The sequence below is a fragment of the Mustela putorius genome, unplaced genomic scaffold (assembly GCF_011764305.1).
Source record: "Mustela putorius furo isolate JIRA1106 unplaced genomic scaffold, ASM1176430v1.1 tig00003898_pilon_pilon_pilon, whole genome shotgun sequence".
NCBI classification, from domain to species: Eukaryota; Metazoa; Chordata; class Mammalia; order Carnivora; family Mustelidae; genus Mustela; species Mustela putorius.
In genome coordinates, this window is record NW_025422047.1 from 20,575,944 (window position 1) to 20,590,323 (window position 14,380).

Genomic DNA, 14,380 nt, shown 5'->3' on the forward strand with positions numbered 1-14,380 from the left:
AAGTGCCTTGTGAAGACAACTGAGCACCTCACCTGGTAGCTAGTAGGCAACCTGCATTGATGCATTTTGGGAACGGGGGAAGGGGAATCTCATAGTTCTGGACGCTCTGCCTAGAAATCTGTCATCTGTCTGCCGGTGCCACTGGCAGGCTACGGCTCATTTGATTTTTTTCATCATTCTCAGTATTCTGACTCAGATCCAGCTGTTGAGTCACAGAATCTCTAAAGCTTTTTCTCACTGTTTTCATGGACAGTCATTTGTTTCCCATTCGTCTCTCCCAAAGTGCTCTGCCCATCTCTTCACACAAGTGGTCTCACTGTGCTGGCTTCACTTATGAGTTTGGACTTAAGTTATTTTAAAAGCAATAATTAGAAGAAGAAAGAAAAATCATCCACAATCCTCCCATCCTTACTGGCGAACATGTTAATCTTTAAGTGTTCTCATCCAGTCCTTCTCCATCAAAATACATACGTCACATAGCTGTAAAGTAGTGTGTTACCACTTTTCTAATGCAATCTTATCACATTATCCTGCTCCCTACAGAAGCTTGCCTTAACCTGTCAAATCTATAAAAAAACTACCAATGGCAAGGTTGCCTAGTTCTTTACCCAGACCTCCATGGACAGTATTAAACAATGTAGAAACCAGAAGTAACAATCATTTAATATAGCCATTTAAAAATTATTTAAAACAAACATCTGAATTTGAAACTGGCCAATGAGCAATTCTGAATATCACCATTAATTGTTATTAACTTTGTTATCATATTTAGGATATTATCCCAAAATATTAAACATGATGCCACATCTACAAATATATGCTCTCTTCCTCACTATATATCAGTTTCAAAGCACATGCTTCCCTCCCAATGTATCATTCAAATAATATAATAACAAGAAGTTTGTAATAATTTGACAAAAATTTCTTATAGTAATATGTCAGAAGGAAAGAGAAGCAAAATACATCATCTATGAGCATGGTAGGTAAAACAATAAACACTAACCAAGAACAGAAAAATAGAAATAGAAATAGAAATAATAGAAATATTTAAAAATAGAAATAAATCAAAATGTGCATAAAAGTGCCTCTGTGGGGCTACATATGATTCTTTTATTCCACTTCTCTGTGTTTTCCTAAACTTCCTTATAATGAGCTGATAATGCCTTCCTATTTTTTTAACTTTTTGTTTAAAACTTATGGCCCTAAATCCCAATGTCTTTTCTCCAATTTGACTGTGATTTCCTCTTATTGTCCTACTAGAGTTTCAGTCACAAAGGGAAATATTCAAATAGCTAACATTACACAGCTGCTTGCTCTGTGGCTAGCCTTGTGCTAAGTGTTGGGTATGCATCATGCATTTAAGCTCTGGGAGAACTCTTTACAAATATGCTGTTATTGTTCCCATCAAGGAAAAGTTTTGGTGAGGTGGATAACCGGTCCTAGACAAGTTAGTGAATGATGGAGCTCAGGTGCAACCACAATCTCTAGCTTAAATGCCTTCTGTAACAATTATTCCATCAATGTTTTCTATAAAAGTCTTTGATCCATTGGAACTGCAGAGGGATTTGTTTTAATACACTTGAGAGGCCCCTTGTACATTTGGGTGAATATGAAAAGAACCATCGTCTAATCTAAATGAAAAGAATGAACGGAGCTTAATATAGAGTTTCTTAATAGAAAAAAGAGAAATAAAAAGAATTGGTAAAGGCAAGACTTTCCCCCAAAGAATACCAGAAAATTGATTTAAATTGAGTCAGAATACATGTGACTTGATGCTAACTCAATGAGGAATCTGAACAACAAGCCTGAGGAGGTTGAGAAAGGGACTGATAGATCCAAAAACAAAAGGGCTTCTTCTGCTCTGAATCCTTCTTCCTTTCAGTTCCAAATGCCCTCAGATACCCAGAACACCACAAATCCTGATGTTGCACACTTCTGATTGGCCATCTCCAGCGTATGTCAGAGGAGCCATGAGGAACCACACCACTGTCACTGAGTTTGTCCTGCTCGGGCTCTCAGATGCCTGTGAGCTACAAATGCTCATCTTCCTGGGGCTGCTCCTGACCTACCTCCTCACTCTGCTGGGGAACCTCCTCATTGTGGGCATCACCCTCACGGACAGGCGCCTCCACACTCCGATGTACTACTTCCTCCGCAACTTTGCTGTCCTGGAGATCTGGTTCACCTCGGTCATCTTCCCCAAGATGCTGACCAACATCCTGACTGGATACAAGACCATTTCTCTCCCAGGCTGTTTCCTACAAAGTTTTTCCTCTATTTCTTCCTGGGCACCACCGAGTTCTTCCTACTGGCAGTGATGTCCTTTGACAGGTATGTGGCCATATGTAACCCCTTGCGTTATGCCACCATCATGAGCAAAAGGGTCTGTGTCCAGCTAGTTCTTTGTTCATGGATGACAGGATTCCTTCTCATAATTTTCCCAAGTTTCATCACTATACAGCAGCCATTCTGTGGCCCCAATGTCATTAATCATTTCTTCTGTGACAACTTCCCACTCCTGGAGCTCATATGTGCAGACACGAGTCTGATAGAGCTCCTGGGCTTTGTTACAGCCAATGTCAGTTTACTGGGCACGTTGTCCGTGACGGCCACCTGCTATGGCCACATCCTCCACACCATCCTGCGCATCCCCTCAGCCAAGGAGAGGCAGAAAGCCTTCTCAACCTGCTCCTCCCACATCATTGTCGTGTCTCTCTTCTATGGAAGCTGCATCTTCATGTATGTCCGATCAGGGAAGGGCAATGAGGGAGAGGACAAAAACAAGGTGGTGGCCTTGCTCAATACCGTGGTGACCCCGATGCTCAATCCCTTCATCTACACCCTGAGGAACAAACAGGTGAAGCAGGTGTTTAGGGAGCAGGCAAACAGACTCTTCTTATAAAGCCGTGGAACTAAGAAGTTGGAGCTAATATTCCCAGACAAGCTAAGGGACTATCAGGTCTCAGCAAGAAAATGAGACTTCCCCACTTAGAAAATTCTCTGATGCCATGTTTCTAGGGTATCAGTCACTATGCAATTCAGCATGAACTCATGATTCCTCTAGACCGTCAAGGCATTTTTATTAATTATCAGATTTGAATTACTCTCTTCATTCCGCCTGTGTCTGCCTGGCCTCCCAACAGAATATAAAGAACTCTTTGGGAGCAGGTAATAGATCTGTAACTCACCATAAGCCTCAAGCACCAACCCATTGGCATTGACCATACAAATACTCAATAAGTGCTTGCAGACTAATTGGATTGTTTTGTGTCTGTGGCTCCAACACCCTCAGAGGAGAGAACAGTCCTCTGTTAGCACTGCCCTCATTTCACACTTGCACTGCTGTCACAGTAACACATCAGCAAGAACTCAACAAAGGACTAAGGCTGACTCCTCATTATTTGTATATAAGCTACTTAGGTCTTTTAGTACTAAAATTCATAGAAATTCCTCATTCCTAATGACAAAGGCTCTTTGACCAAAGGCTCTTTGGTTTCTTCTCTTTAGTCTCAGTTTTCTCCTCTGTAAAATGGGAATGCAATGCCCATTCCAAAGGAGTATGAAGAGAGTCAAATGAGATATCTACGCAAGATGCCTCAAGTAGTGACTGGCACATAGTAAGTCCTCAATAAATGTTAGTTCATTTCCTCCATTTATCATCCCACCTTCCCTCACTTCTTTCTGAAGTTCACACCAGGTCTCAGCAAAACGATTTCTATTCAAATTGCTATAAATTGTGTATTCCAGGGATGCCTGGGTGGCTCAGTCATTAAGCCTCTGCCTCTGGCTCAGGTCATGATCCCAGGGTCCTGGAATCGAGCCCCGCATCAGGGTCCTTGCTCAGCAGGAACTCTGCTTCTCCTTTACCCACACCCCTGCCTCTGTTCCCTCTCTTGCTGTCTCTCTGTCTGTGTCAAATAAATAAGTAAAAATATTTTTTTAATTGTGTATTGCAAATATTGTAGTAAATACCATATAAAGTGAAATACACAATTTGACCTATTGAAGTTTGTTACTAAAATGTTCACTATGTTCATGAAGGAAAAAATAAAGACACACTGGCAAATAAACAAACATTAAATAAATTAATTAACTATTGTATTTATTCGTTCCAAAATAATTATTACACAAATGTCATGTTCAAGAAAATGTATTATGTGGCCTGGGATAACAATTTAATCTATTTCTTTAAAAATTTGAAATCTAGTAAGGAAGAAAGAAAGTACATAAATAACTATAATTCAGGATAGAAAATGATCTTGTAAGAAAAAAAATCACGTGTGAGTCTTCCACAACAAATGTGAAAACCAGGAGGAAATGGATGATTTCCTAGAAAATGAGCATTCACAAAAAACTAAAAAGAAATAGAAAAACATTTAATTAGATAATAATAAGAATCTTTACCAAAGAAGGATTTCAAAATGGCATTAGATACCTTCTGTAAACCCAAAAGCCATGTCCTTAACAACAAAAATAAACAATCCAATTCTACAAATGGCCGATACACACATGAAAAGACATGTAACACCACTAATCATTAGGGAAATGCACGTCAAACTCACAATGAATTACTGCTTCATACTCATTAAGATGGCTCATATTTTATAAATGTTAAAAACAGAAAGTAACAAGTGTTGGCAAGAAGGTAGAGAAATTAGAGCCCTTGTGCTTCGCTGATGGGAATGTAAAATGGTGCAGCTGCTGTGGAGAACACTATGGCAGTTTCTAAAAGATAAACATAGATTTACTATACAAGCCAGCCATTCCACTTCTGGGTATATACCCAAAAGGACTAAAAGCAGGGACCCAAGCCGACATTTGTACATCTACATTTATAACAGCATTACACACAATAGTCAAAAAATATGGGAACAACTCAAATGTCTGTTGATGAATGAATGTATCAGCAAAATGTGGTATATAGATAAGATGGAATGTTGTCTGCCTTAGAAAGGAATGAAATTCTGTGTGCCTGGGTGGCTCAGTGTGTTAAGCCTCTGCCTTCAGCTCAGGTCATAATCTCAGGGTCCTGGGATCAAGCCCCACATTGGGCTTTCTGCTCAGTTGGGAGCCTGCTCCCTCTCTCTCTCTCTCTCTGCCTGCCTCTCTGCCTACTTGTGATCTCTCTCTGTCAAATACATTTTTAAAAATCTTTTGGGAAAAAAAAGGAATGAAATTCTGACACATGCTGCAATGTGGATGAACCTTGAAGACATTCTGCTAAGTGAAATAAGCCAGACACAAAAGTACAAATAATATATGATGCCACTTATGTGAGGTATCTGGAGTATTCAAAATCATGGAGACAAAAGATAGAATCGTGGTCACCAAGGGTTGGAGGTGAGTGTGGGAATGGAGAGTTATTATTTAATGGAAACAGAGTTTGGGTTTGGGATGATGAAAAAGTTCTGGAGATGGGGAATGGTGATGATCGCTCAACACTATTAATGTACTTAATGCCAATGAATGGTACACTTTAAAATGCTTAAAATGGCAAATTTTATGTTCCATGTCTTTTAAGAAAAAGTAAGAAAAGTAAGAAAAATGCAGATTCCAGAACAAAAGTATGTTATCTTTGAATCCCCTCTCTCTCTCCTATCCTGCAGTCAATCTATCAGCAAATTCTATGAGTTATACTGCCAAAATACATACAGCACGCCACCACTTCTATCCATCAGCAGCACTACCATCTATGCTCACACCACCTTCCATTTTCTCTAGGTTCCCCACTCCCTACTTGCCACCACTGCCCCATCCTCATATCCCTGGAAGAGGGCAGGGGTAGAAAACACAAGTAAGGGGAAGGTGGGCTTGCACAGTGAAGGCAGATGAAGCCAAGAACGCACATCCTATCCCTCTGAAGATTTCCCACCTGAAAGCGGCCTTAGGTGTTGGAAGGGTACCTTTTCACTTTCAGTGATGTTCAGAATTCTAACAATTATATAGGATTGGGCAATTTTAAAACCCCATTCTTTGGACTTGCACTGAATGGAAGACTTCTAAAATAATGAGGGGCCAGAAAATTCATCATACCTGTCCTGAATTCCATCCAAGGGTCAAGGAAAAAATAACAGCGTGAACAGGTTTGAATGGGTATGCAGCAAGGGGTAGATGGAAAATGCATGCTACAAATAAGGGGTTATTATTCATAAGATACAAAGACAAGCCACGGAATAGATAAATGAGCAAAGGATATGCAGAGACACCTAACAGAAAAGCAACCCAAAGGTCCAGGAAATAAGTGTAAAGTCATTCAACCATATTAATAGTCAGGACAATTCAAATGAAAATAATAACCCTTTAGATGATTGCTGTATTTTTCATTTTTGTAAGTAATAATGGCATTATCTTTACATTTTTAAAGAGTACTTGGGCTTTAATACTCTGAAATATTTACAGATGAAATTATATAATGTCTGGGATTTGCTTCACAATACTGTGGGAAAGGGGGAAAGTAGCTGGTAGTCTAGGTGAGAAAAGGATGACCACGACCTGGTTATTGTCAAAACTAGCTAATGAGTACGTGATGATTCCTTGTATAATCTGTCTACTTCTGGAAATGTTTGAAATTTCCATAATAAAAGGTCAAAATGAAAAGATAACAGAAATGCTTCAAACAGGAGGGAATATGGCTATGACCTTGAGTAGTACCCATGGCAATGCAACAAGAAAAAATATGAGATGTTGCACAGGCAGAACCTCCTAGGGCTTGGGTACTGAAAAGGTAAAATATCACAGAGAAAAAACACAAAGGAGAGCCCCAGGTATTGAGTCTAGGTAATTAGAAAGATGGTATCACAGAAGCAGAGCAATAAGGAGAAAATCTGGCTTGAAAGGCTCAAAGTTGGATCTGTCTTAGACAACTCTATTGTGGGGACAGCAAATTTGGGACAAGCATGTTGACTGGGAAGAGGAACTCTTCACAACAGTTTCCAGTGGCATTGGAATTGGTCCCTTTGTTGATTTCTCAGCTCATTGTTTAGTATATAGCAAAGAAAGCTGTCCAACAACTGATTATCATAAAACTGAGAAGAGAGTTATGATGTCAGTATTTGTAAGCTTGTCCCTAACCACTCAGACAATGAAGTCTCTCTATTCAAATTCAGGAAGTGGCAAATACTGCTCTCTAAGAGTTTATATGAGAATTCTTTTTTTTTTTTTTTAAAGATTTTTTTTATTTATTTATTTGACAGAGAGAAATCACAAGTAGACGGAGAGGCAGGCAGAGAGAGAGAGAGAGAGGGAAGCAGGCTCCCTGCCGAGCAGAGAGCCCGATGCGGGACTCGATCCCAGGACCCTGAGATCATGACCTGAGCCGAAGGCAGCGGCTTAACCACTGAGCCACCCAGGCGCCCTATATGAGAATTCTTGATGATGTAAACTGAGCTCAAGATTCAGAGTATAAGAAAGTTCAAAGAAGCTTTCATCAGCAGGGAGCTCAAGAACAAAGATACAGAAGATAAGATATCTATACCCAGATCACCCTGTATTATATGCCCCACCAGGACACCTCAAAAGTAAAAGCTAGGATCCTGAAGAGAACTGTATTCATTATCTGCCGTTGCAGGTACTCTCCCTAAACTTGGCATCTTAAAACAACAAGCATTTATTAGCTCACAGTATCTGAGTTAGGCATCAGAGCATGACACACCTTTTCTTTCCTCTTTTGACCCTTTCCTCCAAGTTCTGCAGGCAGGGAGGTTTTGGAAAGACCCAGGCCAGCTCTGTAGGACTCAGCCTCAGTCTCACTCCCTAGTCGACCACATTCACCCTGGTGCTCCTTTTGTAGTGACTAGACTTTTGCCCTCTCCTGAAAAATGGTTCTTGTGCCCTGTCCTGGGAATTGGACCCTGGACTTAGAGTCAATGCTTCTGTCCTGATCCTGAGGACCTGCCTATTCTTTCATCCACTGAGGATATGATTTCTCCTTAGCTCTCCTGATAGTTTTATCCCCCAACCTCTTGAGAAACTATAGTCACACTCCTGAACTACCAACTAGCCAAAAACTTCTGACACCTGCACATAGACTTCCCAGATATCAATGGGGGTTGCAGTCTACCCAGACCACCAACGATTCCCTCCTCAAGGATCCTCTTTCTGTGTTCTGCCTACCTAACCAAGCCTGATCCTTTTCAAGATTTTATCCTCCGACCATAGTTCCTTTGATCATGCCTTCAATCTACATTTGCCTGCCATTATTTTTTTTTTTTCTAAACAAATTACTCTTCATCAAAAATAGTGACGATTTATCTATGTGATTTCTTCTCCTCCGACCCCAACAATAAGTCCCTTCGTCTCTTTTCCTTTTCTACTTGCCTGCTCCCTGCTCCACTTCTTCTTCCTACCAGCCCCCAGAGTGACGACTTTTTAAAGCATAACAAGATTGTGTCACTTCTCTGCTGAAGACCTTCCAGTAGCTTTCAAATGCACTTGGAATACATCATCCTCCTTGTAGGCCAGGTCTTCAAGGCTCCGCAAAATTTTGAACCCAGCACACAACACTCCAGCCAAATCTCACAACACCATCACCCTCTTCCTGACTCACTGGCCCTCTTGCTGTGCTTCAGGAACACCAGCTTTTTGCCATATCACGGCCTTGATACTCTGTTCTCTCTTTGCCTAGAAACTTTCATGACCAGTCACCTGGGCAACCCCGATTCTGCCTTCATGTCTGAGCTCCGGTCATACTTCCTTGGCCATGCCTTTCCTGGCAATCATCTAAGGCAGGTCTCACCTGGTTTTTTCTCTTGCCAAACACCCGCTTTATACATTCACAGTCCTGACAATGTCTTGTTAGTGCATATACATTAACATGTGTTCCTCTTCTGAGTGTCAGTGTGAGAAAAAGACTAATTTCCCAGTTCCAGGAGAGTAAGTCAGGCTCTTTTTTCTTTCAGATGAGGAGCTCTTTACCCAGAAACAAAGATTCACATAAAAAGGATAAAACCATTGTCAGGGAAGGAAATGGAATTCCATGGAAGAAAAGGAGTAAGTCTAGACACAGAGGGGACTCAGTGTTCTCATTTCTCACTGTGCCTGGCAGGTGCCCAATGATGGATGGTCACCATTCAAAAGCTGCAAGGCTTAAAAAGGCCCTTTCTGATCTGGCCAGAGAAGGAATAAAATTTCGATAAGCAGATCCAGCACGTACAGTGTGTACCACATTCACTCTTTCCCCTCAGATGTCCAGCTGTCTGGGCCTCCTTCTTATGGGTCAGCGGTATAGTCTGCCTCTTACCGCCTGGTAAGGTGAATCCACAAGCAGTTTACATGACATCTAAGTGTTTAGGGAGACTAGCCATCCTACCACATCAAGAACATCCAGACTCTCAGGAGAGAGAAACCATAGTCAAATTAGCTCACTCGGCCATTTAAAAACAGAGAGCAGCTGAAAGTCAGTCACTCATTTGCCTTTCCAAACACACCATTGGCTCCTAAAATCATACTACTCACTGCAGTCAACTTACATCAGCCGGTTTGATCCTCTCAGTGGTAGTGTGGTGACCAAAGAAAGAAGGTGGGGGATTACACAGTAGTTGTCACTTCACTGGGTCAAAAGCCAAGTTGGGGACTATGTCCTAAGATCGTCTTACCAAGACTCTCCCAATGAAAAGTAAGTTTCATGGGGACTAGGACCATGTTTCTTTCACTTACCATTCATAGTCATCCTCACTGCATAGCACAGTGCTTGGCACATAGTAGGTGCTCAGTGTACATGTGTTGAATGAAGGATTAATTAATTAATGCAAAGTTTTTTATCCCCCACACTCCAACTCATCCTTCAGGTCTCAGGTTTATAGAACTCCATCAGAGACACCTTCCCTTGTCCTTCAGTCTAGCTCAGGATGGCCTAAGAGTGCTCCTTCAAGACACTCGTCACCATAGTAATTAACCACTTGTGTGATTGCTTAATGTCTTTGGTCCCCACAAGGTTCTGCCTGTACATCTCTGGCATCCAGTCACACATTAAGCACTCAACAGAACTTTGTTGAATGTTTTCATAGCTGAACTTCTTTGTTATAATAAACATCGTGAGGAGTTTTGAGTTTCTCAGCCAGAAAAAAAAGTACAAAGTCTCCATCTCAAATTTGAAGAAAGTTAGAGGTAAGGGACCCTCCCAACTCCCTGATGCCAGCGATGGTAATGAATCTCAGGGGAAGCACAGCTTCATCCTGCAAAAGAAGAGAGGGACTCTCTAGATTGGTTAAGTTTGAGCTGTGTACCTTGTGTATCTCTGAGACCCATGGAGACCAAACAGAACCTCAAGCAGCCCCGGCCCGATGCCACCTCCACAGAGACAAGCCGTCTGCCACTAATTGTTTACCCCAGAATCCTCTATGGGCACCATGACCCTGGAAAGGCATGTACCTTTAGCCAGAAGCCTCTTAAGCCCAACTGAAGATGAATCATACGTATCTGCACCAGCTGACGTCTGTCTTTGCCTTAGTTTAGGAGGGATGGGTAAATAATTAATTGTGTGCCTACATCCATTTCCCCAGGAAGGTGGCCCACCAGGGGTACTGTGATAGGGCAGAAGCAATAGAAACTTCCTGAAAACTGGGGTGAACCCAGAAGTTCTGGGGAATACCCAAGATCGCTCATTTCTGAGGAAGTCTGGGGATGTGTTGGTAACAAAGGAGTTAGGAAGCATCATAAGGAAGACTGGTTGTTGGAAAACATGGAGGTTTGTGACACATGCACTACAAAGAAGACAGGACATGCCTATGTCCATGATCTGCAGACCATGTTACAGCTCTGGAGCTTCCCTCACTTTGAATCTCTGGTGAGTCCCCGAAAAAGTGTGGTCCTCAGGCAACACTGTAGAGCCTGGAACTTCCTGTGAAAACTGGGGGTCTCCATCATCGCAAGTGCCTTGTGAAGACAACTGAGCACCTCACCTGGTAGCTAGTAGGCAACCTGCATTGATGCATTTTGGGAACGGGGGAAGGGGAATCTCATAGTTCTGGACGCTCTGCCTAGAAATCTGTCATCTGTCTGCCGGTGCCACTGGCAGGCTACGGCTCATTTGATTTTTTTCATCATTCTCAGTATTCTGACTCAGATCCAGCTGTTGAGTCACAGAATCTCTAAAGCTTTTTCTCACTGTTTTCATGGACAGTCATTTGTTTCCCATTCGTCTCTCCCAAAGTGCTCTGCCCATCTCTTCACACAAGTGGTCTCACTGTGCTGGCTTCACTTATGAGTTTGGACTTAAGTTATTTTAAAAGCAATAATTAGAAGAAGAAAGAAAAATCATCCACAATCCTCCCATCCTTACTGGCGAACATGTTAATCTTTAAGTGTTCTCATCCAGTCCTTCTCCATCAAAATACATACGTCACATAGCTATAAAGTAGTGTGTTACCACTTTTCTTATGCAGTCTTTTTTTTTTTAAGATTTTATTTATTTATTTGACAGAGAGAGATTACAAGTAGGCAGAGAGCAGGCAGAGAGAGAGTGGAGGAAGCAGGCTCCCTGCTGAGCAGAGAGCCCGATGCGGGACTCGATCCCAGGACCCTGAGATCATGACCTGAGCCGAAGGCAGTGGCTTAACCCACTGAGCCACCCAGGCGCCCTTCTTATGCAGTCTTATCACATTATCCTGCTCCCTACAGAAGCTTGCCTTAACCTGTCAAATCTATAAAAAAACTACCAATGGCAAGGTTGCCTAGTTCTTTACCCAGACCTCCATGGACAGTATTAAACAATGTAGAAACCAGAAGTAACAATCATTTAATATAGCCTTTAAAAATTATTTAAAGCCAACATCTGAATTTGAAACTGGCCAATGAGCAATTCTGAATATCACCATTAATTGTTATTAACTTTGTTATCATATTTAGGATATTATCCCAAAATATTAAACATGATGCCACATCTACAAATATATGCTCTCTTCCTCACTATATATCAGTTTCAAAGCACATGCTTCCCTCCCAATGTATCAATCAAATAATATAATAACAAGAAGTTTGTAATAAATTGACAAAAATTTCTTATAGTAATATGTCAGAAAGAAAGAGAAGCAAAATACATCATCTATGAGCATGGTAGGTAAAACAATATACACTAGATAAGAATGGAAAAAATATAATAGAAATGAATCAAAATGTGCATAAAAGTGCCTCTGTGGGGCTACATGTGATTCTTTTTATTCCACTTCCCTGTGTTTCCTTAACTTTCTATAATGAGCTGACAATGCCTTCCTATTTTTTTAACTTTTTGTTTAAATATCTATGGCCCCAAATCCCAGTGTCTTTTCTCCAATTTGACTGTGATTTCCTCTTATTGCCCTACTAGAGTTTCAGTCACAAAGGGAGATATTCAAATAGCTAACATTACACAGCTGCTTGCTCTGTGGCTAGCCTTGTGCTAAGTGTGGGTATGCATCATTCATTTAAGCTCTGGGAGAACTCTTTACAAATATGCTGTTATTGTTCCTATGAAGAAAAAGTTTTGGTGGGTAGATAACTGGTCCTAGACAAGTTAGTGAATGATGGAGCTCAGGTGCAACCACCATCTCCAACTTAAATGCCTTCAGTAACAAGCTCTAGAGTAATTATTCCATCGATGTTTTCTACAAAGGTCTGTGATCCATTGGACACAGGAATTGTAGAGGGATTTATTTTAATGCACTTGAGAGGTCCCTTGTACATTTGAGTGAATATGAAAAAACCATCATCTAACCTAAAAGAAAAGAATGAAAGGAGCTTAATACAGAGTTTCCTAGTGAGGAGTCTGCTTCTCTCTCTGACACTCTCCCTTCTCATGCTCTCTTTTTCATTCTCTCCCTCAAATAAGTAAATAAAATTTTTAAAAAAGAAAGAAACACGAGAAATGAAAAAGAATTGGTAAAAGCAATACTTTCCCCCAAAGAATACCAGAAAATTGATTTAAATTGGGTCAGAATACGTGTGACTTGAGGCTAACTCAATGAGGAATCTGGACAACAAGCATGAGGAGGTTGAGAAAGGGACTGATAGATCCAGAAAAACAAAAGGACTCCTTCAGCTTAAAATAGAACACTCATCCCTCTTTCCTTTCAGTTCCAAGTGCCCTCAGGTACCCAGAACACCACAAATCCTGATGTTGCACATTTCTGATTGGCCACCCCCAGTGGATATCAGAGGAGCCATGAGGAACCACACCACTGTCACTGAGTTTGTCCTGCTGGGGCTCTCAGATGCTTGTGAGCTACAGATGCTTATCTTCCTGGGGCTGCTCCTGACCTACCTCCTCACTCTGCTGGGGAACCTCCTCATTGTGGGCATCACCCTCATGGACAGGCGTCTCCACACTCCGATGTACTACTTCCTCCGCAACTTTGCTGTCCTGGAGATCTGGTTCACCTCGGTCATCTTCCCCAAGATGCTGACCAACATCCTGACTGGATACAAGACCATTTCTCTCCCAGGTTGCTTTCTCCAGTTTTTCCTCTATTTCTTCCTGGGCACCACCGAGTTCTTCCTACTGGCAGTGATGTCCTTTGACAGGTATGTGGCCATATGTAACCCCTTGCGTTATGCCACCATCATGAGCAAAAGGGTCTGTGTCCAGCTAGTTCTTTGTTCATGGACGGCAGGATTTCTTCTCATCATCTTTCCAAGTTTCATCACTTTTCAACAGCCATTCTGTGGCCCCAATATCATTAATCATTTCTTCTGTGACAACTTCCCACTCCTGGAGCTCATCTGTGCAGACACGAGTCTGATAGAGCTCCTGGGCTTTATTACGGCCAATATCAGTTTACTGGGCACGTTGTCCGTGACGGCCACCTGCTATGGCCACATCCTCCACACCATCCTGCGCATCCCCTCAGCCAAGGAGAGGCAGAAAGCCTTCTCAACCTGCTCCTCCCACATCATTGTCGTGTCTCTCTTCTATGGAAGCTGCATCTTCATGTACGTCCGATCAGGGAAGGGCATTGAGGGAGAGGACAAAAACAAGGTGGTGGCCTTGCTCAATACCGTGGTGACCCCGATGCTCAATCCCTTCATCTACACCCTGAGGAACAAACAGGTGAAGCAGGTGTTTAGAGAGCGAATGAGCAAGCTCCTCTCATAAAAATGAGGTGTGCCTGAGAGAGGGCAAGTTTATCTCCTTGCCTAAACCTCTATAAAGGCAGTCCTGTCCTGATCCCAATGAACTACCTCCTTCTTGACAGTTTTTACCATGTGCTCTAATCTATAGTGGTTTCTCACACATATTATTGGCTCATGCAAAATCAGAGGGTACAGAAAATTGCTATGTTGGTATGTATTCATGCTTCTGACCCTGAGCTTTATCTGAGTTTCTCAGTCTTGTCTCATTTTAATTTATAACAATAAACAGGGGTGCCTGGATGTTTCAGTTGGTTGAACAGTTGACTCAACTTCAGCT

The 14,380-nt window shown here is 41.8% G+C and overlaps 1 protein-coding gene and 1 pseudogene across 1 annotated transcript; both read left to right on the forward strand.

The window, feature by feature from the left end:
* The first annotated feature begins 1,970 nt into the window (after positions 1 to 1,970).
* Positions 1,971 to 2,902, forward strand: LOC123388365 (annotated as a pseudogene).
* Positions 2,903 to 13,135: 10,233 nt separating this feature from the next.
* On the forward strand, positions 13,136 to 14,065 carry LOC101675324 (olfactory receptor 49). Its single transcript, XM_004755474.3, has one exon. The coding sequence runs from the start codon at positions 13,136 to 13,138 to the stop codon at positions 14,063 to 14,065; it is 930 nt and encodes a 309-aa protein (XP_004755531.3).
* The last annotated feature ends 315 nt before the right edge of the window (positions 14,066 to 14,380 follow it).